The 25,236-nt window shown below is 41.4% G+C and overlaps 1 protein-coding gene across 1 annotated transcript in view; it reads right to left on the bottom strand.

The window, feature by feature from the left end:
- The window catches only part of pgm2 (phosphoglucomutase 2), a 50,715-nt gene extending 39,624 nt beyond the window's left edge, over positions 1–11,091 (bottom strand). Inside the window, exons 1-2 of the mRNA XM_043693184.2 lie at positions 10,977–11,091; positions 2,461–2,628 (exon numbers count right to left, since the gene is read on the bottom strand). Coding sequence (XP_043549119.1) covers positions 2,461–2,628; positions 10,977–11,033 — 225 coding nt within the window. The 5' untranslated portion in view covers positions 11,034–11,091. The remainder of the gene's footprint in view (positions 1–2,460; positions 2,629–10,976) is intronic.
- Positions 11,092–25,236: the final 14,145 nt, after the last annotated feature.

The following is a 25,236-nucleotide window of genomic DNA, read 5'->3' as shown; positions in this document are numbered from 1 at the left end:
ATGCATAAAAGGTAGATAAATCCCCAGTATCTGATCAAGTGTGCCCCAGGACATTGTAGGAAGCGAGGAAACAAATTGCAGAACCCCTAGGAGATATTTGTATCATTGACAGCCACGAGTGAGGTGTCAGAGGACTGGACAGTGGCTAATGCTGTGCCATATTTAAGAAAGGCTGCAAGGAAAAGCCAAGGGTAGGTAAGTTGTTGGAGGGAATTCTGACAGAAAGGACCTACATACACATGGAAATGCAATGACCAACTGGGGATAGTCAGCATAGCTTTGTGTGTAGGAAATAGTGCCTCACAAATCTGACTGAAGAGGTGACCCGCTTGGTAGACTGCTTAGTATGACTAATTCACATGGGGTCTAGGGAGAGCTTGCCAATTGGATACAAAATTGGCTTGACAGTAGAAGGCGGATGGTGGAGGTAAAGGATTTTTGTTCAGACTGGTGGTCTGTGACCAGTAGTGTATCGCAAGGACCAATGTTGGGTCCACTTATATTTAGTCATTTATATAAATGATTTGGATGAGAATATCAGAGGCATGGTTAGCAAGTTTGCAAATGACACCAAAGTTGATGGTATAGTGGACAGTGAAGAAGGTTATCTTAAAGTACAATGGGATCTTGATCACATGAGTCAATGGGCTGAGGAGTGGCAGGTACAGTTTAATCAGATAAATGCGAGGTGTTGCATTTTGGCAAGACAAATCAGAGCAGGACTTCCAGTTCCTTGGAAGTAGTGTCACAGGTAGACAGCATGGTGAAGGTGGTGTTTGGCATATTTGTCTTCAGAGCATTAGGCAGAGCACAGTACAGGAGCTGGGATGTCATGTTACAGTTGCACAAGACAATGGTAAGGCCCCATTTAGAGTACCGTGTACAATTCTGGTCACCCTACTATAGGAAGGATGTTATTAAACTGGAAAAAGAGTGCAAAAACGGATATTACTAAGTCTGGAAGGTTTGAGTTATAAGGAGAGGCTGGAACCTTATTCCCTGGAGCATAGGAGGCCGAGGGTTGACCTTAAAGTGGTTTATAAAATCATGATGGACATGGATAAGGTGATTAGCAAAAACCTTTTCCCAGGGTAGTAGAGTCCAAAACTAAAATGTATAGGTTTAAGAGGAGAGGGGAAAGATTTAAAAAGGGACCAGAGGGGCAACATTTTCACACAGAGGGTGGTGAATATATGGAATAAGCTGCCAGAGGAAGTGGTAGAGGCAGGTACAACTACAACATAAGAGACTTGGACAGGTACATGGACAGGAAGGGTTTAGGGATATAGGCCAACTGCAGGCAAATGGGACTCGTTCAGTTGAGGAGACCTGGTTTGCATGGATGAGTTGGGCTGAAGGGCATGCTCTCGTGCTGCACAACTCTGACTCTATAACCAGCCCTCAAGATGAGAATGTACTACTGAGAAATCTGACACTTAGCAGCCAACAACAGCAAACACTCAAAACAAGTGTAGCACACCCTGACTGCACAATTATTCAATTAACTCCAAGAATGTAATTTTTTTTCTTAAGCATAGCTTCTAGCAATTATATTTTCCACAAAGTATCTGTGGCTAAAGCAGAATTGCTATCTTGTGGAAAATTCTGAAATTTGATTTAACTTGGCCAATTTTTAGCTGCTTGGTTAAAGAAGAGGGGATGTAAAAAGAAAAAAGAAGGGCACCAATATAAAATCCGATTACCTCCATAATTCGTTCTAAAGCAGTGTACTTCCAAGAATTTACTTTGTGAAATGCAGCCACTGCCCACCAATAGCTAGACAATACAATCCAATAGACAACAAATGTGACAACTTAATTGTTTTTGTTGGTAGGCTGAAGGATGAATGTTGGCCAGGAGATTAATATGATTCTGCAAGAGAATCAAAGCTTATCAGGAATATATGGGAACGTGGAATTCAGAACACAAAGATCAGCCAATGATTTTATTGAATGGAGGGGCAGGCTTGAGGGGCAGAGTGGTTTATTTGTACTAAGTTGTACGTTTGTCTGAATGTTGGGAATCCTTCACATTCACTTTTACAGGCAGAAAAGATCCAAGTTTTAATTTTTTATCCAAATGGCTAATGAAACATTGTATATATTAATTCCCACAAAGAATGATTAATCATCTGCATAGTTTCTCAGGAGTTAAATTCATGCATCAGAACAGTTTAAAGCGAATGTGCAGGTCCATTAGAATGTCATCTACAGAGAAGTAGGCTGGTAAACCCCAATTCCTCAGGTACAGTGCTGTCTACCCATCACTGAAATAATCTCAGTTCTTGGCAAGATGACAGACAGCACACTTTCAAACATGAACAGTTTCACCTGTATCAAAGAGGAATATCCCAGTTGCAGTCTTTCTTGCCCTAGAAACTGAAAGATATACTGCTATTAAAAAGGCATTCATGAAAACATGCAATTCCATTTTCTGAATCATGTTCACACATCAGCTTACCTGTGTTGTCTGAATAATTGTAAGATCATTTATGCGGGAAAATCCTGGTCCCATGGTTGATCGCATCCCTGCTGTTCCAAACATCATCCTCGACCCAAAACATTCTCGCAGCTGATCAAGGTCTCCATCACAATTCAACCGCCTGACTTCTGCTAGTGTCTGAGGATTCTAGAAAAGCAAAATTCATTCAAACTTTAAAAACTGGAGGCAAAAAACAACATCAACCTACCCTTTCCCATTGATTATAAACTGACTGTCACATTCCTGCTGTGAATTGTAATTGAACGTATAACACTGTTGATTCTTGATAAATTGTGAACATTCCTTACAAATCTTGTTTTCCAAGGCAAGAACTGAAGGATTAGCTTCTGCATAGTGTGGAATGTGATAGGCTGATAAGGACAGAATTATAAAGAGGTTACAGCTAGGGAGCTACCACTTGGCCCATCAAGTCCAGGCCAGCTGCAAGAGCAATTTAATTTGTTGCACTACCCTGCTCTTTACAAAAGATTAGAACCACTCACTGTAAAAATAATTTTTCTGTAACTTTTTGTTCTTTTGCATCGCATTAAATCTTTGACCTCTATGTTTTCAATATTTCCAACAGTAGAAGAGGAGAAACTGTTCCCAATCTGGTTAGGCCCCTTATGACTTTGAATCAATTTCTTTTCAATCTTCTCTTTTGAAGGGGAAAACAACCTGAGCATTTCCAATTATCATTTACATAGTTTCAGTCCTTGGCTCATTCATCTGTGGTCTGAACCTTCACATCGACTTGATTTCTTTGCAGTTTTTGTCAGTGCTAGTTTGCCATTGTCTTCTACCTTTCAGGTATGGCAAGTAGGCAACTCCCAAGCCTGCCTCAGCCACGATGGCAAGAGCACCCACTTTGTTAGCATTAACTTCAATCATGTTAGCCATCTAGCTAACAGCCTTCTAACCTTACCCTGTAAGTTTCTGATCCCTGGAAACATTTCACTGATAATTTTCTGTACTCATTACTGAGTTACAGCAAGTTTTTAATCTAACTTTTCCGGAGTAACCCTTAGCTTAACTGAAGCTCAGCCCTTTTAAATTCTCTAACTTTGATGGGTTATTTCAGAGGGTTCTTCACTCAGAGAAATTACCCATGAGAATTTTCAGTTTCCGGAGCAGTCAGTTGTATCTGAGATGCTGCGCATTCTTTATGTAGAAGTTTAATCTATGCTGCTCCAACAACCATTTGGTCATCGGAATATCTGAGCCAATACTCCAGTTGCAGTTCACCCAATATTTTATACAGGTTCAATGTAACTTTTGTTTTTGAACCCTATGCCTTCTTTCTCTATTTTCTCAACCTGGGGGTCCTATCATCTTCACTGATTTGTACATTTATAATCCAAAAGATCCCTCCGTTCCTGTACACCCTTCAGTTTATATTGCGCCTTTCCCTTCACATTTCTCTAAGTTTCATTGAATGGGTCTGCCATTCGATGTCCTTCATTCACAATACGAAGTTTTACATCATCTGAAAACTTGGAAATTAGGTCTTGTGCATACAATTTGAGGAGTGTCACTCTTCAGCTTGTTATTTAATCTTCCATAATTTATGACAGCACTGCAAAGCTTTAATCTGATCTGTTAGCTGTGTGGTCATTTTGCTTGTTGTATGCTACTTCTGCTGTTCAGCATGCATGTACTCCACTGCTGTAGTTTCACCAGGTTTTAGTTATGCCTGATGCTCCTCTAGGCACACTCACCAGGAATCTTCATGGAACCATAGCTGATTCCCCGGATAGGAGGTAACGGTAGACTGGGGATATGTTGGTCAGGAGATACAGATCTGCTGCTCCTAATGATCCACAGTAGCTCATTGATGTCCACTTCCAAGCTGCTAAATCTTTTCAAAATCTATGTTAAAACGGTGATATATCATAACACAGCGGTAGTGCCACAACCAAGTCAGTTGCTCCAAGGACAAGATTATCTTTAAACCAATTCCAGGGAATCCTGCCACCTGCAAGTTCCCGTCAAAGCCACTCACTATCTTGACCTGGATTATAAAATCGTTCCATCAGCATTGTTAGGTCAAAATTCTGGGAATCCCTCCTTCAATGTTTTATGGGTGTACCTATGCCCACATCCTGTTACTGAATTTTAAAAATACAATTGACTCAACGACTGTGCACAGAAGGAACCTGGACATCAAAGAAGCCTAAAATTATACTCCATCAGGCTCTCGTCTTACCTCCCTGCCTCATGAAGAATTATGTGGTTGCTTTAGGTACCACAAAGCTCAGGAAGGCTTCTACCAAAGGCACCTTAGCTCCATCATGAGAATTCAATGACAGGACAAGGACCTTCATCATGTTGGGCTCAACAACATGGAGGAGACTACCATCCAGAAAATTCAACATAGATCAGCAGACCTTACCTGCCATATGGGTGTTTACAGAATCCCAAGCAGATACCCTTTGGGGAAGGTTAGTACAAATGAAATAAGGACAATTTTTTAAAAAAATGCTTTACAATTCTTGCACTGCACACCACCTCTTACTAAAACACTGCAACAGACCAGTCAATGTAGGGTTTAGCACAAACTTAGTTCAGGATTGCTCAAGGACTATCTTTGCCAAATTTGAAATATTGAAGATGCCCAGAAGTTGAGAGGTGGCACTTCTGCAAGTACCAAGGACAACTTGAAGTGTCAGTGCTGTGGACACACCTGCTGATGCCACTTCCGTCTTCAGTCATGAGGTGCTGAAAGCAAAGACATCACTTTCAACTTGGACAAACTCAAGCAACAAGCATTTTACTAGTTAGAAAATTGGTTACTTCTACATCTGGATGGATATACAAATAGGAAGGGTTCGGAGGGATATAGGACGGCTGCTGGCAGGTGGTTGGCATGGAAGGGTTGTACTGAAGGGTCTGTTTCTGTGCTGTACATCTTTATGACTATGGTTCACTGCCTTGTAGAGAATGGTAATTCAACAGAAAACTACTTTGACATCTTTGTGACATATTATTTGCACGTTATCTAGTCTAGCCAGTCACCACAATTATAGAAAATACTTTTTCTATTCAGATTAGTTCCAGTCACCTGCTCTAACATAACTAAAAGGTGGATAATCCCTGGGTTCTGATCAAGTGTACCCTAGAACTCTGTGGGAAGCTAAGGAAGTGATTGCTGGGCTCCTTGCTAAGATTTTTCATCACCAGTCACAGGTGAGGTGCCAGAATACTGGAGGTTGGCTAATGTGGTGCCATTATTTCAGCAAGGTGGTAAGGAAAAGCCAGGGAAAACAGACCGGTAACCCTGACATCAGTGGTGGGCAAGTTGTTGGAGGTAATACTGAGGGACTGGATTTACATTTATTTGGAAAGGCAAGGACTGATTAGGGATAGTCAACATGGTTTTGTGCACGGGAAAAACATGTTTCACAAATTTGATTAAGTGTTTTGAAAAAGTAAGAATTAATGAGGGCAGAGCAGTGGACATTATTTGTCTGGATTTCACTAAGCTTTTTGACATACTTCCACAGGGTAGACTGGTTAGCAAGATTAGATCTCATGGAATCAGGGAGAACTAGTCATTTGGATACAGAACTGGCTCGAAGGCAGTGGTGGAAGGTTGCTTTTCAGACTGGAGGCCTGTGACCAGCGGTGTGCCACACGGATCGGTGCTGGATCCATTGCTTTTTGTCATTTATATAGATGATTTGGATGTGAACATAGGAGATATGGTTAGTAAGTTTGCAGATGATACCAAAGTTGGAGGTGCATTGGACAATGAAAAAGGTTACCTTTCATTTATGTCTGGGTTTCTTTGGGTTGATGATGTCATTTCTACTGTGATATCAATTCTTGTTCTTTTTCTCAGGGGGTGGTAGATGGGGTCTAACTCGACGTGTTTGTTGATAGAGTTCTGGTTGGAATGTCATGCTTCTAGGAATTCTCGTGTGTGTCTTTGTTTGGTTTGTCCTAGGATGGATGTGTTATCCCAGTCGAAGTAGTGTCCTTCCTTGTCTGTATGTAAGGATACAGAGAGAGGGGACCCCCACCCCACCCGTATCCTCACATACAGACAAAGAAGGACACTACTTTGACTGGGACAACACATCCATCCTAGGACAAACCAAACAAAGACACACACGAGAATTCTTGGAAGCACGGCATTCCAACCAGAACTCTATCAACAAACACGTCGAGTCAGACCCCATCTACCACCCCCTGAGAAAAAGAACAAGAATTGATATCACCATAGGAAGTGACATCGCCAACCTAAAGAAACCAAAACATAAATAGAAAGCAGGAATTATCAGCAGTGCCTCGCCTGGAGGCCAACTGAAGATGTTACCCAGTAGGGTGAGGAAATGTCTGGAAGTGAACCTTCCAATTCAGTGAGCTAACCTACATTCATTAATTTTGAATATCTGTTCGGCATGGACGAGTTGGAAAGAAGGGTCTGTTACTGTGCTGAATAACTATGTGACCCTAATTCACCATTATGTATGCTTACCGAATGCTAAAAAAGTGTGGAAAAATCGAAACTGTACAAAATCCAAATACAATCCCTCAATTTTGTACTTGTAATAAAAAAAAAGTCACATTAGATCTTCCTACAACTATTTCTCACAATTTCTACTCTTTTGATAAGAGATCAACTGTAATCCTCAGCTCTAGCTGATAATTGCCAAATACATTTGCATGTTATGCACATAGCTGAAGCTTTCAAACATCAAATGCTTGACTTTAATGGGGATGCTTTTCACACAGTCAATTTTATTAACCTGCCTGCAAGCATGCAACCTATCTGTAGAACCCAAATTACAGAGTTTACATTTCTTTTCTAATGAATGCAGGGATAGTTTCATGAATCTACTAATTAACTTAAATTAGCAATGATAAAATGCTAAAAAAGAATATTGTGGATCTTAATTTGTGACATACTCCAATTCATAAAGACTGTATTCTTCCTGTGGTTTTGACCAATTATCTAATCAGCACAATAAATGTCTTGTGATCACATGACTTTGTTTAATCCAGTATAATGGGGGTGTTCTGGTAGTGCCCAAAACCTCTGAGTGAGGGGGGGGGGGGGGGGAAACAGGTTCAAGTTCCCCCTGCTCCAGAGATGTACAATAGTATGTCTGAATATGTTGATGTTCATATGGTATACAAATAGAAAATCCAGAAAATGTTTAGCAGGCCAGGCACCTTTGCAGTACTTGATTGTGTGCCTCTATTCCCCAAAAATGCACAAACAGATTCACCATTTACCACAAATTGAGAATTTTTTCAAAAGAACTCAGCGAAATTAAGGATCCTGTCAGCACAAGATCAGATGTGGGGACATTCACTGATGCATAGTATTTAGCACCATTCATGATCTTTAGATATTGAAGCATCCCATGGCCAGATACAGCAACACTTGAACAATATTCAGGCTTGGGGTCATAACTGACAAATAACATTTAAGCCACACACAAAAGTTAGCAATAAACCACCACATTTTACTGCTCCTCGGATGCTGCCCGAACCGCTGTGCTCTTCCAGCACCACTAATCCAGAACCATCTGACTTGACATTCATTCAATGGCATTACCATCACAGAATATCCCAGTATCAACACCCCAGGTTACAATTGACCAGAAATGGAATTCAACCAGTCATAATTCTGTGGCTACAAGAGGCTGGAAATTCTTTGAGTAACTCACTGACTGACTCCCCAATGCCTGTCCACCATTCACCAGTGTAGTTCAGGCATGTGACACATTACTCTTCACCTGCCTAGATGATTGCAGTCCAATGAATATTCCAGAAGGTTAACAACTTCCAGGACAGCTTCCATTCGATTCCCTCCACCACAAATGCCCGGTGCCAGCAGTGGATACATTCTACAAGATATCCTGCAGCAATTCACTAGCATTCCTTTGACAACACCTTTTAAATCTGTAATCTCTATCAACTAGAAGGACAAGGTCAGCAAATGCATGGGAACATCACCGCTAAGAAGTTCCATTTCAAGCAATACAACATTTTGACTTGTAACTATACCACAGTTCCCTCAGACTGGGTCATACGTCTGAAGTTGTCCTTCTAGTTGATAGAGATTACAGATTTACAAGCTACACTGCATCCACACTAAAATGTTCTGCTGTGATTCAAATTGACAAATCACCTTCAACCCAAGGACAACGAAGAAGGATTATAAATGCTGATCTAGCCATTAATAAAATCAACAACATGACTGATTTAAGTTTTCTGAAGCAAACTTGAAAATCTCCAACCTTGATTAATCTTCTGAAAAACCTGCAAGATTGCAATGATGAAAAACTTTATTCCAGTGGCTTACAGAATTATTATAATACTAAAGAAGTCAATCAGCCCATTTTATAAGTTGCCAGATGGCACAATGGTTAGTACTGTTGCCTCGGGTGATTGTTGATGTAGAGTATGCACATTTTCCCTATAACTATGCGGGTTTCCTTCCACAGTCTAAAGATGTGCAGGTTAGTGGACTGGCAATGTTAATTGGCCAATGGTGTCCAGGGATGTGCAGGCTGAGTGGATTAGCCATGGGAAAATTCAGCATTACAGGGATTGGATGGGATGCACTTCAGAGGACCAGTGTGGACTCGATGGGCTGAATGGCCTTCTTCCATACTATATGGATTCTATGGGGAGAAAGTGAGGGCTGCAGATGCTGGAGATCAGCATCTGTAGTCTGAAGAAGGGCTTATGCCCGAAACGTTGATTCTCCTGTTCCTTGGATGCTGCCTGACCTGCTGCGCTTTTCCAGCAACACATTTTCAGCTCGTATATGGATTCTATAACCTGATGGGATCTATCGCATAATGTTGAAGGAGGCAGATGAGGAAAATTGTCAGGGCTTTGTATGAAATCTTGGGGCAGCATGGTGGCCCAGTGGTTAGCACTGTTGCCTCACAGATCTAGGGACCCAGATTCAATTCCAGCCTTGGGCAACTGTCTGTGTAGAGTTTGCACATTCTCCCAGTGTCTGTTTGGGTTTCATCTGGGTGCTTTGGTTTCCTCCCAAATCCAAAGATGTGCCGGTTAGGTGAACTGGCCATGCTAAATTGCCCATAATATTCAGGGATATTTAAGTTAGGTGCATTAGTCAGGGGTAAATAGGGAAGTCGGTTTGGGTGAGATACTCTTCCGTGTGGACTTGTTGGGCTGAAGAGCCTGTTTCCACACTATAGGGATTCCATTCTCTTCTATATCTGCATCAGCAGCACAATGAACATGCCACTTTGTCAGGATTACAGGGAGATGCAGACAAATGACATTCCTGTTCGTTTTAAAAAAAAAGTTGAAATCACCACCATGTGAAAAATGTTTCTCTTCATTTGCCAAGTTCCTGAAATGTGTACCCTCTTATTGCTTATCTTTGCAAGTGGAAACAGTTTCTCTGCCTGCAACCATCAAACTCACAGGCCTTCCATTCATAATACAATTACTGAGCATTGAGAAATATATGGACTCCCAAGCAAAGCCAGCAGGGTTGACTTGAACACAAGTAATCTTCAGAATGACTTTAAAGCAGATTGAGCTGTGATGCATGAGCAAATCAAGAAGCATGAGAGAAGGTTACATGACATCATGGATAGAAACTTGGTTAACAAACAAGAATGTCAGTTCAGGGAAGGAAGTAGTTGAATTTGAAAATTATAGAGGTTTACAAAATTGAGGGACATGGATAAGCTAAATAGGCAGTCTTTTCCCTGGGGTCAGGGAATCCAGAACTAGAGGACATAGGTTTAGGGTGAGAGGGGAAAAGATATAAGAGAGACCTACAGGGCAACTTTTTCACACAGAAGGTGGTACATGTATGGAATGAGCTGCCAGAGGAAGTGGTGGAGGCTGGTACAATTGCAACATTCAAGAGGCATTTGGATGGGTATATGAATAGGAAGGGTTTGCAGGGATATGGGCCAGGTGCTGGCAGGTGGGTCTAGATTGGGTTGAGATATCTGGTCAGCGTGGACGGGTTGGACCAAAGGGTCTGTTTCCATGCTGTACGTCTGTATGACTCTAATGGAAATGTTTCATTCAAGGAATCTATAATTTATTATTTTTTGTTTTATCAATCATAAGTAACGAGTTGCTCTTCAACAGAAGAACTAGCATCCAAACTTATTAATGCCTAAATATGAGCTTTGGAAAATAGGCCATAAATGATTTCAAAAATCCCAGGACAAGTTATAAGAATGAGTCATACAGAAAGCAGACGCAATTCCGTAAGAGTTAAAGTAATGAAACAGCCTACCACTGCATATGGCACGCCTTAGAAAACACCTGGTCTTGGGTAATAGATAGTGAGTCACATTCACATTGCACAAGTTCCAGGGAATCCTTGAGGGATACTGGGGAAGTCACAACTGATCAGGAAACTAACTGGACCCATCACAGTATACACTGTACTTACATCAGTTAGATCCTGGATCACGGACACAAACAGAACATTAGAAACCGCCCGCAGGCCCGCACTCACACCCGGAGAAGCTCACCTTGTCCCATTCCAGCCACTGCACAATCGCCCGGTCCAAGTCAACAGACTCCGCCATTACAACCCAACAGCCAAGCCAAGCCGGTCCTGTTGAGTTGTGGTGCTGTTGTCCTCCTTCTCCTCCCTCCGGAAGGACACCGGCTCGTACATCCACTCTGACCAATCACTGGCCAGGCTGAATAAGTGACCAATCACAACGCACAGCAAACCAGTTTCTGAACGCCAAGGTTATCGCAACTGGCCAATCACAGCTCTGGCATGGCAGCTGACCAATCACAACCGGGACTGTGGAACTGACCAATCACAGCCCGCGTTACGGAACTACCCAATCACAGAATGCGCCGTGAATCTGATCAATCAGAGCCAGGATAACGTCACTGACCCATCAGGGCTAGGCCTGCACCACTGACCAATCAGTGCCAAGACTTCACGACCAACCAATCAAAGCTAGGACTGTACCACTGACCAATCAGATCCAGGACTGCACCACCAATATGTGTTCCTTCTGCATTGCAAAGGGCGACTGTTTTTTCCCAGTAGTGGGAACAAAGGAGCTATTGAATGAGAAGAGAGTAGAGCACAATTAGAGTCATGGCGATGTGTAACATGGAAACAGACCCTTCAGCCCAACTCGTCCATGCCAACCAGATATCCCAAACCAGTCTAGTCCCACCTGTCAGGACCCATTCCATATATTTCCAAACCCTTACTATTCATATATCCATCCAAATGCCTTTTAAATGTTGCAATTGTACCAGCCTCCACGACTTCCTCTGGCAGCTCATTCCACACACATACCATGCTCTGCGTGAAAAAGTTGCCCCTTAGGTCTCTTTTATGTATTTTCTGTCTCACTCTAAACCTATGCCCTCTAGTTCAGCAGTCAGATCCAGTTATAGATTACCTCCCCAAAACCAATTTTGGAGAGCACATCCCTCATGTAGGTATGCAATATTCTCTCAAAGGCCTTCTCTTGGTCCAGGCTATTGAGAGGCAGGTATCTAATTCCTGCAGACCTCACTTTCTCATATCTAATTCCTTGCCCTGCACAAATGCGATAGTATCCTGAGGAGTCCAAGGTTCTTAAAGATCATCCTGCCCAGTACAGCAGAGTTTTGATGAGGGTGAATCACTAATCCCCGAACAGACCTGACCCAGGTGGTGATGGCTTTACACAGGATTTTGTAATTTGCATTCAGTGGTCACTAATTTCTAATTTCTTCCCTTTCCCCCTTCTGCTCATAGATGGGGGTGATAATAGATTTACTCATGGATTTCTACTGGCTTCTGGCCAGTCACATACTGTTGTACCCCTCCAGCAGATGCTGGCCAATCAAATTCCACAGAGCTGAATACAACTCAACCAGTAAGCGGGAGTTACATTCTTTTCAAAGGACGTCAGGGCCTTGGTATGTCATCAAAGGATAAGAGCTGGACCAGCCTCTCCTGTGTGCTGATGTCTAAGACATCCATGACAGAGGATATGAATGCCTGCAAGACTGTACTGTCTTGGGGGTTCATGTTATATAGTCTGGCCTAAAACGACTGGCTGATCCCAGGACATCTGATTGAGATTATTCCTTCAGGCTGCTGAGCTCTGAGCTCCCCCTACAGAGTGGGGCAGCACTGCCACCTCACAGCGCCAGGGACCTGGGTTCAATTCCCAGCTTAGGTGATTGTTGGTGTGGAGTTTGCACATTCTTCTCTGGGTGCTCTGGTTTCCTCCCAAAATCCAAGATGTGCAGGTCAGGTGAATTGGCTATGCTAAATTGCCCATAGTGTTAGGTGCATTAGTCAGGGGCAAATATGGGGTAGGGGAATGGGACTAGGTGGATTAGTCTTCAGAGGGTTGGTGTGGACTTGTTGGGCTGTTCCCATACTGTAGGGAATCAAATCTATAAACCTTCAGGAAGAAGAAACATGAGCTGGCTTCATTTTGCACCATGCTGCAGATCCTGGACTCAAAGATTATTGAAGGTCTCTGAGGCAAAGAGCGAGGCTTGCCAGCTGGTCACCTCCTAGGTATCCTCTATGACATCGACCCCCATTGTCTGCAGCAGGAACAGGTTCTGCATGGTTTTCGGGAGTTTGGACAATTGTATCCATCTCTCTTTCTCTCTCTCTCACTTTCTGAGCATCTTTGAGGATAAAAATATCCTCTTGACATTCCCCTTGACTGTTTCTGTTTGGTCCAATTGAAATTCAAAGAAGAGTTTCCCGGTTCTACAACCTTTTGAGTTCCTCAATGTTCTCTAGGATCAAAAATTTCACCATCAGATTCCATGTTCCCTTGTCAGTCGGCTGATCATCCAGTAGGTGACAACTGGCCAGCAGTAGGCAGTGGTCAGAGAATAACACCAGCTTGACGTCAGTAGATCTGATGTTCAGGATGCAAATAGGAAATCTATTCTTGAGTGGACAGATCTACCTGGCTATGACTAGGTGTTTCTATGTTGCACTCTGTTTGCAGGTGTGCTGAAGACACTGTGCAGCTTGGCAACTTTAACTGTTTCCATAGGAATTGAATGTGGTGTGCAGTCCGCTGTCCGCCCCTCTGGATCGTCCAGCAACATTGATGAGGCATTTGAATTCGCCGTCCTTAGTTAATCTCAGGTGAGCATTTCTGTCCATTACACCTGCTATGGTGTAACCTGTTGACCACCCCCTGAACCTCAGAGATGCTTAAGGTTGCTACATTGCAGCAAAATATACAGGCTGATGCAATCATTACACCCCCACCATATCAAAAGCCCGTGGACTCACAAGTTTGACCATTTCCTGTAGCTACTGAAGTGTTGTATCCCACAATTCTGCAGAAACAGCAGGTCCACTTTGACATTGGCCAGGTAAGCCAATGTAGAAGCACATTGCTAGTGGCTTTAATGCTTTGCATGCTTAGGCTGGCAATTTTCAAACCCATGTTGAGATTTTTCTCGATCACCATAGTGTCCAAAAAAAATTTAAATTGATCCTGTTGCTCGGTGAGCTCCTGCATCTCGTGGTATGGGTGAACTTGCTGCAGTAGCTGCATACTTAAGGCCATAAGACCATAAGACCTAGGAGTGGAAGTAAGGCCATTTGGCCCATCGAGTCCACTACGCCATTCAATCATGGCTGATGGGCATTTCAATGCCAGTTACCCGCACTCTCCCCGTAGCTCTTAATTCATTGCGAGATTAAGAATTTATCAATCTCTGCCTTGAAGACATTTAACGTCCCAGCCTCCACTGTGTTCCATGGCAATGAATTCCACAGGACCACTACTCTCTGGCTGAAGTAATGTCTCCTCATTTCCGTTCTAAATTGACCCCCTCTAATTGTAAGGCTGTGTCCACGAGTCCTAGTATCCCCGCCTGACAGAAACAATTTCCCAGCGTCCATCCTTTCTAAGCCATGCATTAGTTTTTATTAGATCTCCCCTCAACCTTCTAAACTCTAATGAATACGATCCCTGGATCCTCAGCCGTTCATCATATGTTAGGCCTACCATTCCAGCGATCATCTGTGCAACTCTCCACAGGACACGCTCCAGCGCCAGTATGTCCTTCCTGAGGTGAGGGGCCCAAAACTGGACACAGTATTCTAAATGGGGCCTAATCAGAGCTTTATAAAATCTCAATAGCGCATCACTGCTTTTACATTTCAACCCTCTTGAGATAAATGACAACATTACTTTTGCTTTCTTAATCACAGACTCAACCTGCAAGTCAACCTTTAGAGAATCTTGTACTAGCACTCCCAGATCCCTTTGTAGTTTGGCCTTATGAATTTTCTCACTGTTTATAAAATAATTCTTTTTTCAAAAGTGCAACACCTCGCATTTGCTCACATTGAATTTCATCAGCCATTTCTTGGACCATTCTCCTAAACTGTCTAAATCTTTCTGCAGCCTCCCCACCACCTCAGAACAACCTGCCTGTCCACCTAACTTTGTATCATCGGCGAACTTCGCCAGAATGCCCCCAGTCTCTTCATCCAGATCATTGACATATAAAGTGAACATCTGCGGTCTTGACACTGAATCCTGCAGAGCACCACTTGTCACCAGCTGCCATTTCGAAAAAGAACCTTTTATCCCAACTCTCTGCCTTCTGTCAGACAGCCAATCCTCAATCCATGCCAGTAGCTCACCGTGAACACCATGGGCCCTCGCCTTACTCAGCAGCCTCCCATGAGGCACCTTATCAAAGGCCTTTTGGAAGTCATGGTAGATAACATCCACTGGGTTTCCCTTCTCTAACCTACTTGTTACCTCTTTAAAGAATTCTAACAGGTTTGTCAGGCATGCCCTCCTCTTACTAAATCCTTGCTGACTTGTTCTAATTCGACCCTGCACTTTCAAGAATTTAGAAATCTCATCCTTAACGATGGATTCTAGAATTTTACCTACAACCAAGGTTAGGCTAACCGGCCTATAATTTTCCATCTTTTGTCTTGATGCTTTCTTGAACAAGGGGGTTACAACAGCGATTTTCCAACCATCTGGGACTTCCCTGACTCCACTGATATTTGAAAGATTACAACCAATGCCTCCTCTATTTCTTTGGCCACCTCCCTCAAAACTTTAGCCCATCCAGGCCAGGAGATTTATCAATTTTTAGACCTTTTAGCTTTTCAAGTACTCTCTCCTTTGTAATGGCCACCATACTCAACTCTACCCCTTGACACTCCTTGATTTTTGGGATATTACTCATGTCTTCCACTGTGAAGATTGACAGAAGGTATTTATTAAGTTCTTCGGCTATTTCCTGATCTACCATCACTAGCCTCCCTGCATCAATTTGGAATGGCCCAATCTCTACTTTTGCCTCTCGTTTGTTTCTTATGTAATGAAAGGAACTTTTACTATAATTTCTAATATTACTGGCTAGCTTACTTTCATATTTGATCCCCACCTTCTTTATTTCTCTCTTTGTTATCCTATGTTTGTTTTTATAGTCTTCCCAAACTTCTGATTTCCCAGTGCTCTTGGCCACTTTATAGGCTGTCTCTTTTTCAGTGATACATTTCTTTTGTCGGCCATGGTTGTCTAATCACCCCCCACCCCCACCCCACCCCAGGTGATCTTTCTTTTCTTTGGAATGTACCTCTGTGCTGTGTCCTCAATTACACGCAGAAACTCCTGCCATTGTTGCTCTACTGTCTTCCCCACTAGGCTGTGCTTCCAGTCGATTTTCATCAGTACCTCTCTCATACTCCTGTAATTACCTTTATTTAACTGAAACACCATTACATCCGATTTTGCCTTCTCTCTTTTGAACTGCAGACTGAACTCTACCATATTATAATCGGTAATTCCTGAAGAAGGGCTCATGCCCAAAACGTCAATTTTCCTGCAGATTCCTGAAGAAGGGCTCATGCCTGAAACGTCGATTCTCCTGCTCCTTGGATGCTGCCTGACCTGCTGCTCTTTTCCAGCAACACATTTTCAGCATATTATAATCGCTGGCTACTAAGTGTTCCCTGACTCTAAGATCTTTTATAAAGTCTGACTTGTTACATAGCACTAAGTCCAGAATAGCCTGCTCCCTTGTAAGCTCCATCACAAGCTGTTCCAAAAAGCTTGTAAGCATTCCATGAATTCCCTTTCTTTGCATCCACCAGCAACATAATTCATCCAGTTCACTTGCATATTGAAGTCCCCCATGATCATTGTGACCTTACCTTTCTGACATGCTCTATCTATTTCCTGGTACATGCCCTGGTACATTCTGACATGCCCTATCTATTTCCTTTGCTTGCTTAGGCTGGCAATTTTCAACCCATGTTGAAACCCAGACACAGGTTAAACAGACAGTGCAAGATAGCAGACGATGACAAATCCCTCCCAGATTGTCTCAATGCCTTCTATGCTCACTTTGAGCAGAATTTCGGCGGAGAGGTAACACCTATTCCAACAAATCCTGAAGAACCTATCTCAACAGTCACTGCATCAGAGGTCAGATCAGTTTTCCTTCGTATGAATCCAAGGAAAGCAATGGGACCAGATGGAGTACCAGGCTGTGTACTCAGAGCATGTGCAGATCAACTGGCAGAGATCTTCTTGGACATCTTCAACCTCTCCCTGCAGCAGGTCACTGTCCCTGCCTGTTTCAAGAGGGCCAACATCATCACTGTACCTAAGAAAGCTCATTCAGCATGTCTCAATGACTACCGCCCAGTGGCCCTAACCTCGGTGGTCATGGAGTGCTTTGAAAGTCTGGTCATGGCATTAATCAACTCCACCCTCCCCACTACTCTTGACCAACTCCAATTTGCCTATTGGACCAACACATCCATGTCATATACCAGATAACACTGACCTGAATGGCAGCCTCAGATGAGGCTGCCACAGTCTGGTGTTGTGACCTTCTCTGTTTTTCTCCAAGAAGAGGAACCCTAGCTTTTGCACCACTTCCTCGATCTGAACCTCCTGGTCTCTGTTGGAGAATCATGTGCCAGTTTCCCCTTCTCAAATCTTTTGGAAATATCCTTGACTAAGCAAGGCAGCTTTAGAACGACAGTGTATGTCTATGTGCACTTTTTAATGATCCATGTGCAAGGGATGCTTGTCTTTAATTTATAGCTGTTGAGTGACAAATTGTTCCAAAAATAGCACATGGTAAGTTAGAGCTGGAATCAGATGTGATGGTGCCATAAAAAAGTGGGATGGTTGTGAAAGAAACGAGTTTGATAAGAACAGCAAGAAAACTGTTGAAAAACACTTTTAAAAAACTCATTGTATCCTGGACTATGCCAAAAAAAAGATAAGATTTGTCTCATGTTATAAGAATTTCAGTGCGAGTCTGATGCCAGATATATATGCCAAAGGACTGGCATATCCCTTTGGCTGTTTGCAGTTACTGACCAGACCCAACCAGACCCCATTTGCAAAATGCATTACAGTGTCTAACATTAGATGTGATTTGGTATTTGGAAAAAAATCTTAAGTTTGTGACAAAAATTGCTGACGAAAAGTTTAGCATAGCTACAAAAACAGAAATTGCAGGAGAAATTCAGTCGGTCTGACAACATCTGTCAGATCTACTGAGTTTCTTCAGCAATTTTGTTTTCATTTCAGATTTCAAGCATTCATAGTTCTTTACTTTATTATTGTCAGTCGGGCTTGCAGTGTGATGCATGTGTTTGTACTGCAAGATTTATATTCATACACAGGGTCCTGCTGTTTGCAGATAGAATGAACAAGTATACACACAGTGCAACACAACAGGCAACAGCCATTTGCTGATTCATTTCTCAGAGTAATACTTCGACCAAACAGAGTTAACCTACCTGCTTTAAAATATAAACAAGGCCTGGTAGTTAAATATAAAACAACATTAATAGTGCATTCTTTAAGGCAAAGCCATAAGCATTCAGAGTCCATCTGCTAACCAATCAGAATTCTCCTCTCATACACTATAAATGTTGTTTTCTCCTTAATTTGTCATTTTTGCAAATACTCCTAAAGAATGCAGGACAAAAGGTTTTGAATAGTCTTTTTTCAGCAATTCTGAAGATTTGTGCTGTCAATGGTAGTATGTGATGTGTGTTGAACTAATGGAAACTAAAGCATTCAGCCCTGAAGTTTGTTCTTCAGTTTCATTATACCATGGTTACTCCGTACTTCTTTTAAATGCCTTTGAAAATATTTCTGACATAATTTAATATTAAAATATTACCTCAATGATAGCTCAGTAAGAGTTGATCAAGCTGATGGGCTTGAAATATTCAATTTGTTTTACAAATCAGCCTTTTAGGGGGTTGAGTTTTAGGCTGGTGAGCAGTCTTGCCAGTAGTATTTTCCAGTTGTTTATGAAGTGAGACAATTGATCAATATTGATATTTAAATGCGCACCAATAGCTTGGAATAGTCAAATGCAGTAATGAGCACTTCTCCAAAACATGTTGGGAAAAATAGTAGGTGCTACATATTTTCATTCTTATGAGAACCTAGCTAATAATGTAAGGATGAGTAACTTCCTTAACGTGACAAAAAAGCAGATGGGGTAGAATGATAAAACTTAATCGATAATGTTTCACAGGATTAACGTGAAAGGAGCACCTCTATGGCTGGTATAGCTTTGTTTATTGATGAGGTAATGTGATATAAGGACTCAAATATTCAATGACAAGTGATCTGTAAGAGACTTTAACTATGTTTTCTTACTGACTGTGTTTCAAAACCAGACCCTGATGATTTTCACCAAGGGTGTCATCTGTGTTCCTTGAAATTAAACATATAAGATTGAGAGCAGTAAAGGAACAGTCTTTTATTGCTCTATTTCCCTTTTATTGCTCTTTAAAGTATCAAACTTACAGGAACTCTTCAAAGGCTAAGTATTCAAAGCAACTAAAAATCCATTGATTTTGGGTGTTCTACTTTTATTTCATTTGGTCTGAGAACAGTAACTATCATCTTAGATTCCTGAGCACATTCAAACATGGAACATCAACCAATTGTACTAAAAATGCTCTTTGTAGTCAATGTTCTACATTTAGTTTTTAGGAGACACATATCTTAACATGTTTTCTGTTAATTATTAAGAGAGAAAAGTGCAATCATTGTTGGTCAAGATTTTTTTGGGAAAACTATACATGACGTGTACACATTAATCACAAGTGATAAGACTAAAATTTTCCATGATACTTCAGAAGTGACATTAAACTGCCCAGTAGTAATTTAGATAAAAGTATATTGAACTGTCACCTTGAGAAATGAAAATGAGCTTTCTGCCGTTTATTTGAACGTAAAGTATAGATAGAAATATTTAATAGAAGATTAAATAAGCCTTATTTCCCAATAAAAGATGAAAGATATTTCCTATACATATTAAAATAAATAAAATCTCTTTAACAGTTTCTAGCTTTTATAATTCTTGATCCATCCATGTTATCTAGAATGGTGAGTAAATGTATGTTGTTCCTGGCAACAATATAAAGTCTTAAAATAAATGTTTGTCTAACCATAAAATTAGAATAATCAAAGGTGGCCCATAATAAACATTTGACAAGACAAAACTATAACTGTGAAATGGAAAGTTATAGTTAGCTAAATATTAAGGTAGAGACAACTTCTAGTGAGGATGGCAATTCTGCTAAGTTCACTTTTTAACAATTTCTAATTTGATATAATTAATGATATATAAATTTCAACCAGGTATAATAAAGACCAACACAACTATAAATTACAATATGATTTTGTATTTTATATTGTAAGAGACAAATTAACTGTGTAAATTAACTTCTGTGTTTCCCTACATTATAGCAGCTACTATACTTCAAAATTAAATAATTGGTTGTAAAGTGCTTTTGGACTTCCTCAGGTTCTGAAAGGGACTTGTTATGACCACAATAGAAGGAATAGAATGGATTCCTGTTTACAATCTTTGTTTGATTACAACAGATTCTTTTAAAATGTACTTGCCAGTTCAAGAGTGTCTTTTACATTCATTCATAGGATGTGGCCATTGCTGGCTACACCAGTATTTATTGCTCTTTCCTTAGTTGCTCTTGAAAAGGTAGAGGTGAGCTGCTTTTTTGAACCACACAATTCATTTGGTATAGGTATCCATGCCTATTAAGAAGGGAATTCCAGGACTTTGACCCAATGACAGTGAAGGAATGGCAAATTATTGCCAAGTCAGGTTGGTGAGTGCCTTGGAGAAGAACGCGCAGGTGGTGATATTCCTATGTACTGTATTTACTACACAAGGTTTTCTTTTAGACGGTAGTGTATATGAGTTTAGAATATGCTGTCTAATGAGTCTTGATGAATTTCTGCAGTACGTCTTGTAGGTAGTACAAACTGCTGCAATTGAGCGCCAGTGCTTGAGTGGATGTGGTGCTAAAAAGGTGGAGTGCTTTGGATACTTGGATGGTATCAAGCTTCTTGAGTGTTTCTGGAGCTGCACTATATGGAATATATTCCACCATCTTTTGACTTGTGCCTTGTAGATAGTGGACAAGCTTTAAGGCGTCAGAGCGTAAGATACCCGCTGCAGGATTCCTAATCTTGGACCTGCAGTTGTAGCCACAGTGTTCATATGGCCTGTTTAGTTTCTCGTCTGTGATAGCCTCTAGGAAGCTGATAATGGGTATTCAGCATTGGCAATGCCATTGAATAACAAATGTTGATGGTGGGGATCGCTCTCATTTGAAATGCTTATGGCCTGACATTTGTGTAGCATGAATGTTATTCATCACTTGTCAGCACCATAGTCCTGATCTTGCTGTATTTGGGCATAGACTGCTTCAGTAGTTGAGGAGTCATGAATAGTGCTGAATATTATGCAATAATCAGTACAATCCCACTTCCGACTTTATGCTGTCAGGAAAGTCATTGCTGAAGCAACTAAAGAGATAATAAGACTATTTATATTTATTTTCTGGATGATCTGAAACAGATAGCCCTCAAACTTGCAGGGTGAATGGATAATGAAAGAGAGAGATAACATCAACCCAGATTCCTTCTTCTCAAGTGCTTTTCTTCTTCTTACCTTGGACTGGAGAAATGCAGTTCATTAAAACAGAAAATAGGTTTACTTGCTCATCAAATGATCCCCCCCTCACAAACTAAACATTATCCAAATATGGTTACAGCAAGCTGATTCCAGGTCCATGATTTAGACATAATTCAAATATTCCCTCTTAAACCTGATTTTCTGCATACCCATATGTATATATTGATGATCATCTGGATATTTTATCAATGGAAATTGAGGCATTTGTAATCCACTAAGATAATTATCTCTGATTGGTTCTTCAAGGCAGCGTGAGCTGTTTTAATAGCTTTGAAATTGCAGGGCACACTTATGTTTCTTTGTGGCCACTTAACAGCTGCTGTTGTTTTTAAGCACTAAAATGCTGTTATTTAGTCTTTTAGAACTGAACCAAAAGTTTCAGCACAATAAATTAAATAGTCATTTTTGATCCGAAGTATGGCTTTAACAGACATCAAGTTGTTCCTACTTAAATCTACATCGACTTTTCAATATCTCAATTCTCCTAATTTTATATCCTCTGTATTGATTAACTCATGCAACATGTGTCATTACTGATAATTCCATATTGAAAATAGTAACCTCCATGGAGTAGAAACTGTCTTATGTGACCTTAATGTGGTTTTTTTGGGCCACAAATCACAAAGATAATGCAACAACTCAGATTGCACAAGTGCAAGATGGTAATTTCTATTGTTTTACATGCAATGCTGCCTTTCTTTGGTGATATGGAGGTGTGGAAGGACAAAGTATCAGTAATCATACAGCACTTACAATCTCTTGCCATTTGCATGACATGCTGCTTGCATCAGAATAAAGTCGCAATGTCAAAGATCCATGTACAGGCATTCCATTGCTCTCCTTGTTGGAGTGTTCCATGTACCACAGTGTGAGTACTATGTGAGCACTATACTATTATTTATAAGTCAAACAAATGCTGACTACTCACTTTACTGAAGATCAGTTCCATTTCTTATACAAGTTCATTGTGAGTGTTAACAATGGATTCAGCATCAGCAGGATTCATAGTCAGCGCTGCTGCAAAGTAATGAAGCTGCAGAGAAATGGAAGGAAAAGAGATGAAGCAGCAAGCCCAGGATCAGCAGCTACCTCCAGAGGCATCTGAACAGCCTCCATGTGAACAGGTCACAGCTGAAGATCTCGTCAGGATACACAGCAGGTACAGGAGGCAAGAGTCTATTGTTCTCACTGCCATTTCCTAAATGAGCAAAGTGCAGTATTGGTGTAGACGGTGGATGTCCTGGCACATTGTCACAAAACTATACCAACTGTTTGAATGGAATCTGAGATCTAAGGGGGTGAGTGGCCATCCTAGAATGGTGGCTATCAAGGTAACACCTGCACTAAAGTCTTATACTCCTGGCCACTTCCAAGGATCCATTTGGCACCTGTATGGGATTTCACAATCCTCAACCTACAAATGTTTCAAGGCTATTACTGATACAATTTTTGTCAGATCACACCACTTCATTTCATTTCCTGTGACAAGGTCAATATTGCAGCCTGGGAAGTAGTCTTTGCCAACATAGCTGGCTTCCTCTAAGTGCAGGCCACTATACACGTTGAATGGAGAGCATCATATCATAATGCAGCAGCCTTCATGAACAGAAAAGGATTCCACTCCACTCTACATATCTGTGATTATTGGTTCCACATCTTAGAATTCTATGCCTGGGAGATTCCATAATGTCTATATCCTTGAGAGCTCTTATGTTCTTGATTTTTTTTTAAAGGCCAGATGTCTGATAGAATGGTTGCTAGGAGAGCAAGAGCTACCCTCCAAAACCGTGGGCGAATATTCCACAACACAACACTCTGATGGAGGCTGAGTATAATTTGAATTTCAATTAGCTTTAATATCACGTATATAATCAAATATGTACAGTGAAAAGTTTACAAGTCACCACTTAACGGCGCCATCTTAGATAAGTAGGTACAGTTTTCTCAGTTCAAGTATTTCAGAAAAAAATTAGAAAAATAAAGAAAGAAGTCCAGCATTGCAGGTCGTAGGAATAAATGAGAAAAGGGAAAATTAAAAAGTTCAGAACAATGGTCCTTTCAACCCAGTCCATATCTAACCTCCTGTCTGCACCAGGCCTTGACTCCATATTGCGTTGGACTTCACCTCAAAGGTTCCCGACGCCTGGAGACTATTCTGGAATCATCTTGAGGCTGTATGTCCATGCTGAGGCCACGGTGGGCTGAGAGTTGACCACCAGTTCTGCCAAAAGACCATGCCAGGCCAAGAGACCACCACACTGGGCCGCCGAGATACTGCTGAGAGATGGGAGACTGTCAGGCTGGGGGACCATCATATCAGGCCGACAGATCATCATGCCAGGCTTCAAACATCTCATAAGGCAAATGCTGAGGCCGGGAGTCCGAGGCTGAGAAACAAGGAGAAGAGAAAGAAACACAAATGAGAAAAATAAACAAAAAGAAAACAAAACTAACAGAGTGGATGAGCTCCGGCTGAAGCATTGTACTCTGCTGCTATCTTGGTACAGAGTAGAGAAACAATGCTGCCCATTTTTCGACTAGGCAATTATGGATCACACAATAGGTTTGCTGAAGTTGAGATTCCAAACTGCCTGGGGATTATCATAGAATGCCATATAATTCTGGCATTCTGTGTTCTGCACAACAGGAGCAGGTAAAGAGCAGATGCAAATGCAATGGGAGACCAGCAGTAGTCTTTTGAGGAAGATTTTGCTGTTGTTGAATACAAGTGAATATTTTCAACCATCTGAAGTCTTTACAAGTGATGATCCCATAGTGAACCATGAGATGATATGTGGCTACCCTAGGTGTTAGGGGAAGAGTAGCACACCAATAGAACATAGGACAGAGAGCAGACGGAGGCAATTTAGCTCCTCAAACTTGCTCTGCAAATTGATACAACCATGGTTGACCTCATATCAACCTCAACTCTATTTTCATGCTTACTCTCCATAATCTTTTAACTCAAACTGTCTATCTTCTCCATAAATTTACTCAATATCCAGCATTCACTGCACTCCGGGATAGTGAATTCCTCATATTCACAGACCTTTGAGAGAAGTAATTTCTCGTCATCCCTGTATGACAGGATTAGTAAGGATGGGTAATCTGTATGACTTGATACATCAAACACAATTTATGTACTTCAAAAATGTCTCTTATATTTGGAATGAAGTGTCAGCCATGTCAGCTATGTGCTGTAAGAAGTGCCTGTTTTGGTCTGCATCCCATTGCATGCATGGCGAAGGACAGTTTGTGACTAACAGTGACCTTGACTTTGAGATGCATTGCAGCTCTTTGGAATTGGTGCATTTTCTACCAAAGAGAAAAGCATCAATTGTCTAGTGAGTCTCTGATAGATGAGCAGACAACTGGCGGTGCACCTTTGTGTGACATGGGAACGATGCAGATGAGATTAAAGGGAACAACGAAAGTGGAGAAATCCGAAAAGCAAATAGACCACTAGTGGTGCTGTGTGGACCGAGAAGCAGTGGCATAGAACATAGAACAATACAGCGCAGAACAGGCTCTTCGGCCCTTGATGTTGCGCGAACTGTGAATCAGTCTAAGCCCATACCCCTACACTGTCCCATGATCATCCATGTGCTTATGCAAGGATTGTTTAAATCTCACTAATGTGGCTGAGTTAACTACATTGGCAGACAGGGCATTCCACGCCCTTACCACACTCTGAGTAAAGAACCTGCCTCTGATATCTGTCTTAAATCTATCACCCTTCAATTTTTAGCTATGCCTCCT

Source organism: Chiloscyllium plagiosum, unplaced genomic scaffold (genome assembly GCF_037043375.1).
Source record: "Chiloscyllium plagiosum isolate Xiang-an unplaced genomic scaffold, Cpla_swu_hap1 HiC_scaffold_1, whole genome shotgun sequence".
Lineage (NCBI taxonomy): Eukaryota > Metazoa > Chordata > Chondrichthyes > Orectolobiformes > Hemiscylliidae > Chiloscyllium > Chiloscyllium plagiosum.
This window is presented reverse-complemented; position numbering and strand designations above follow the sequence as displayed.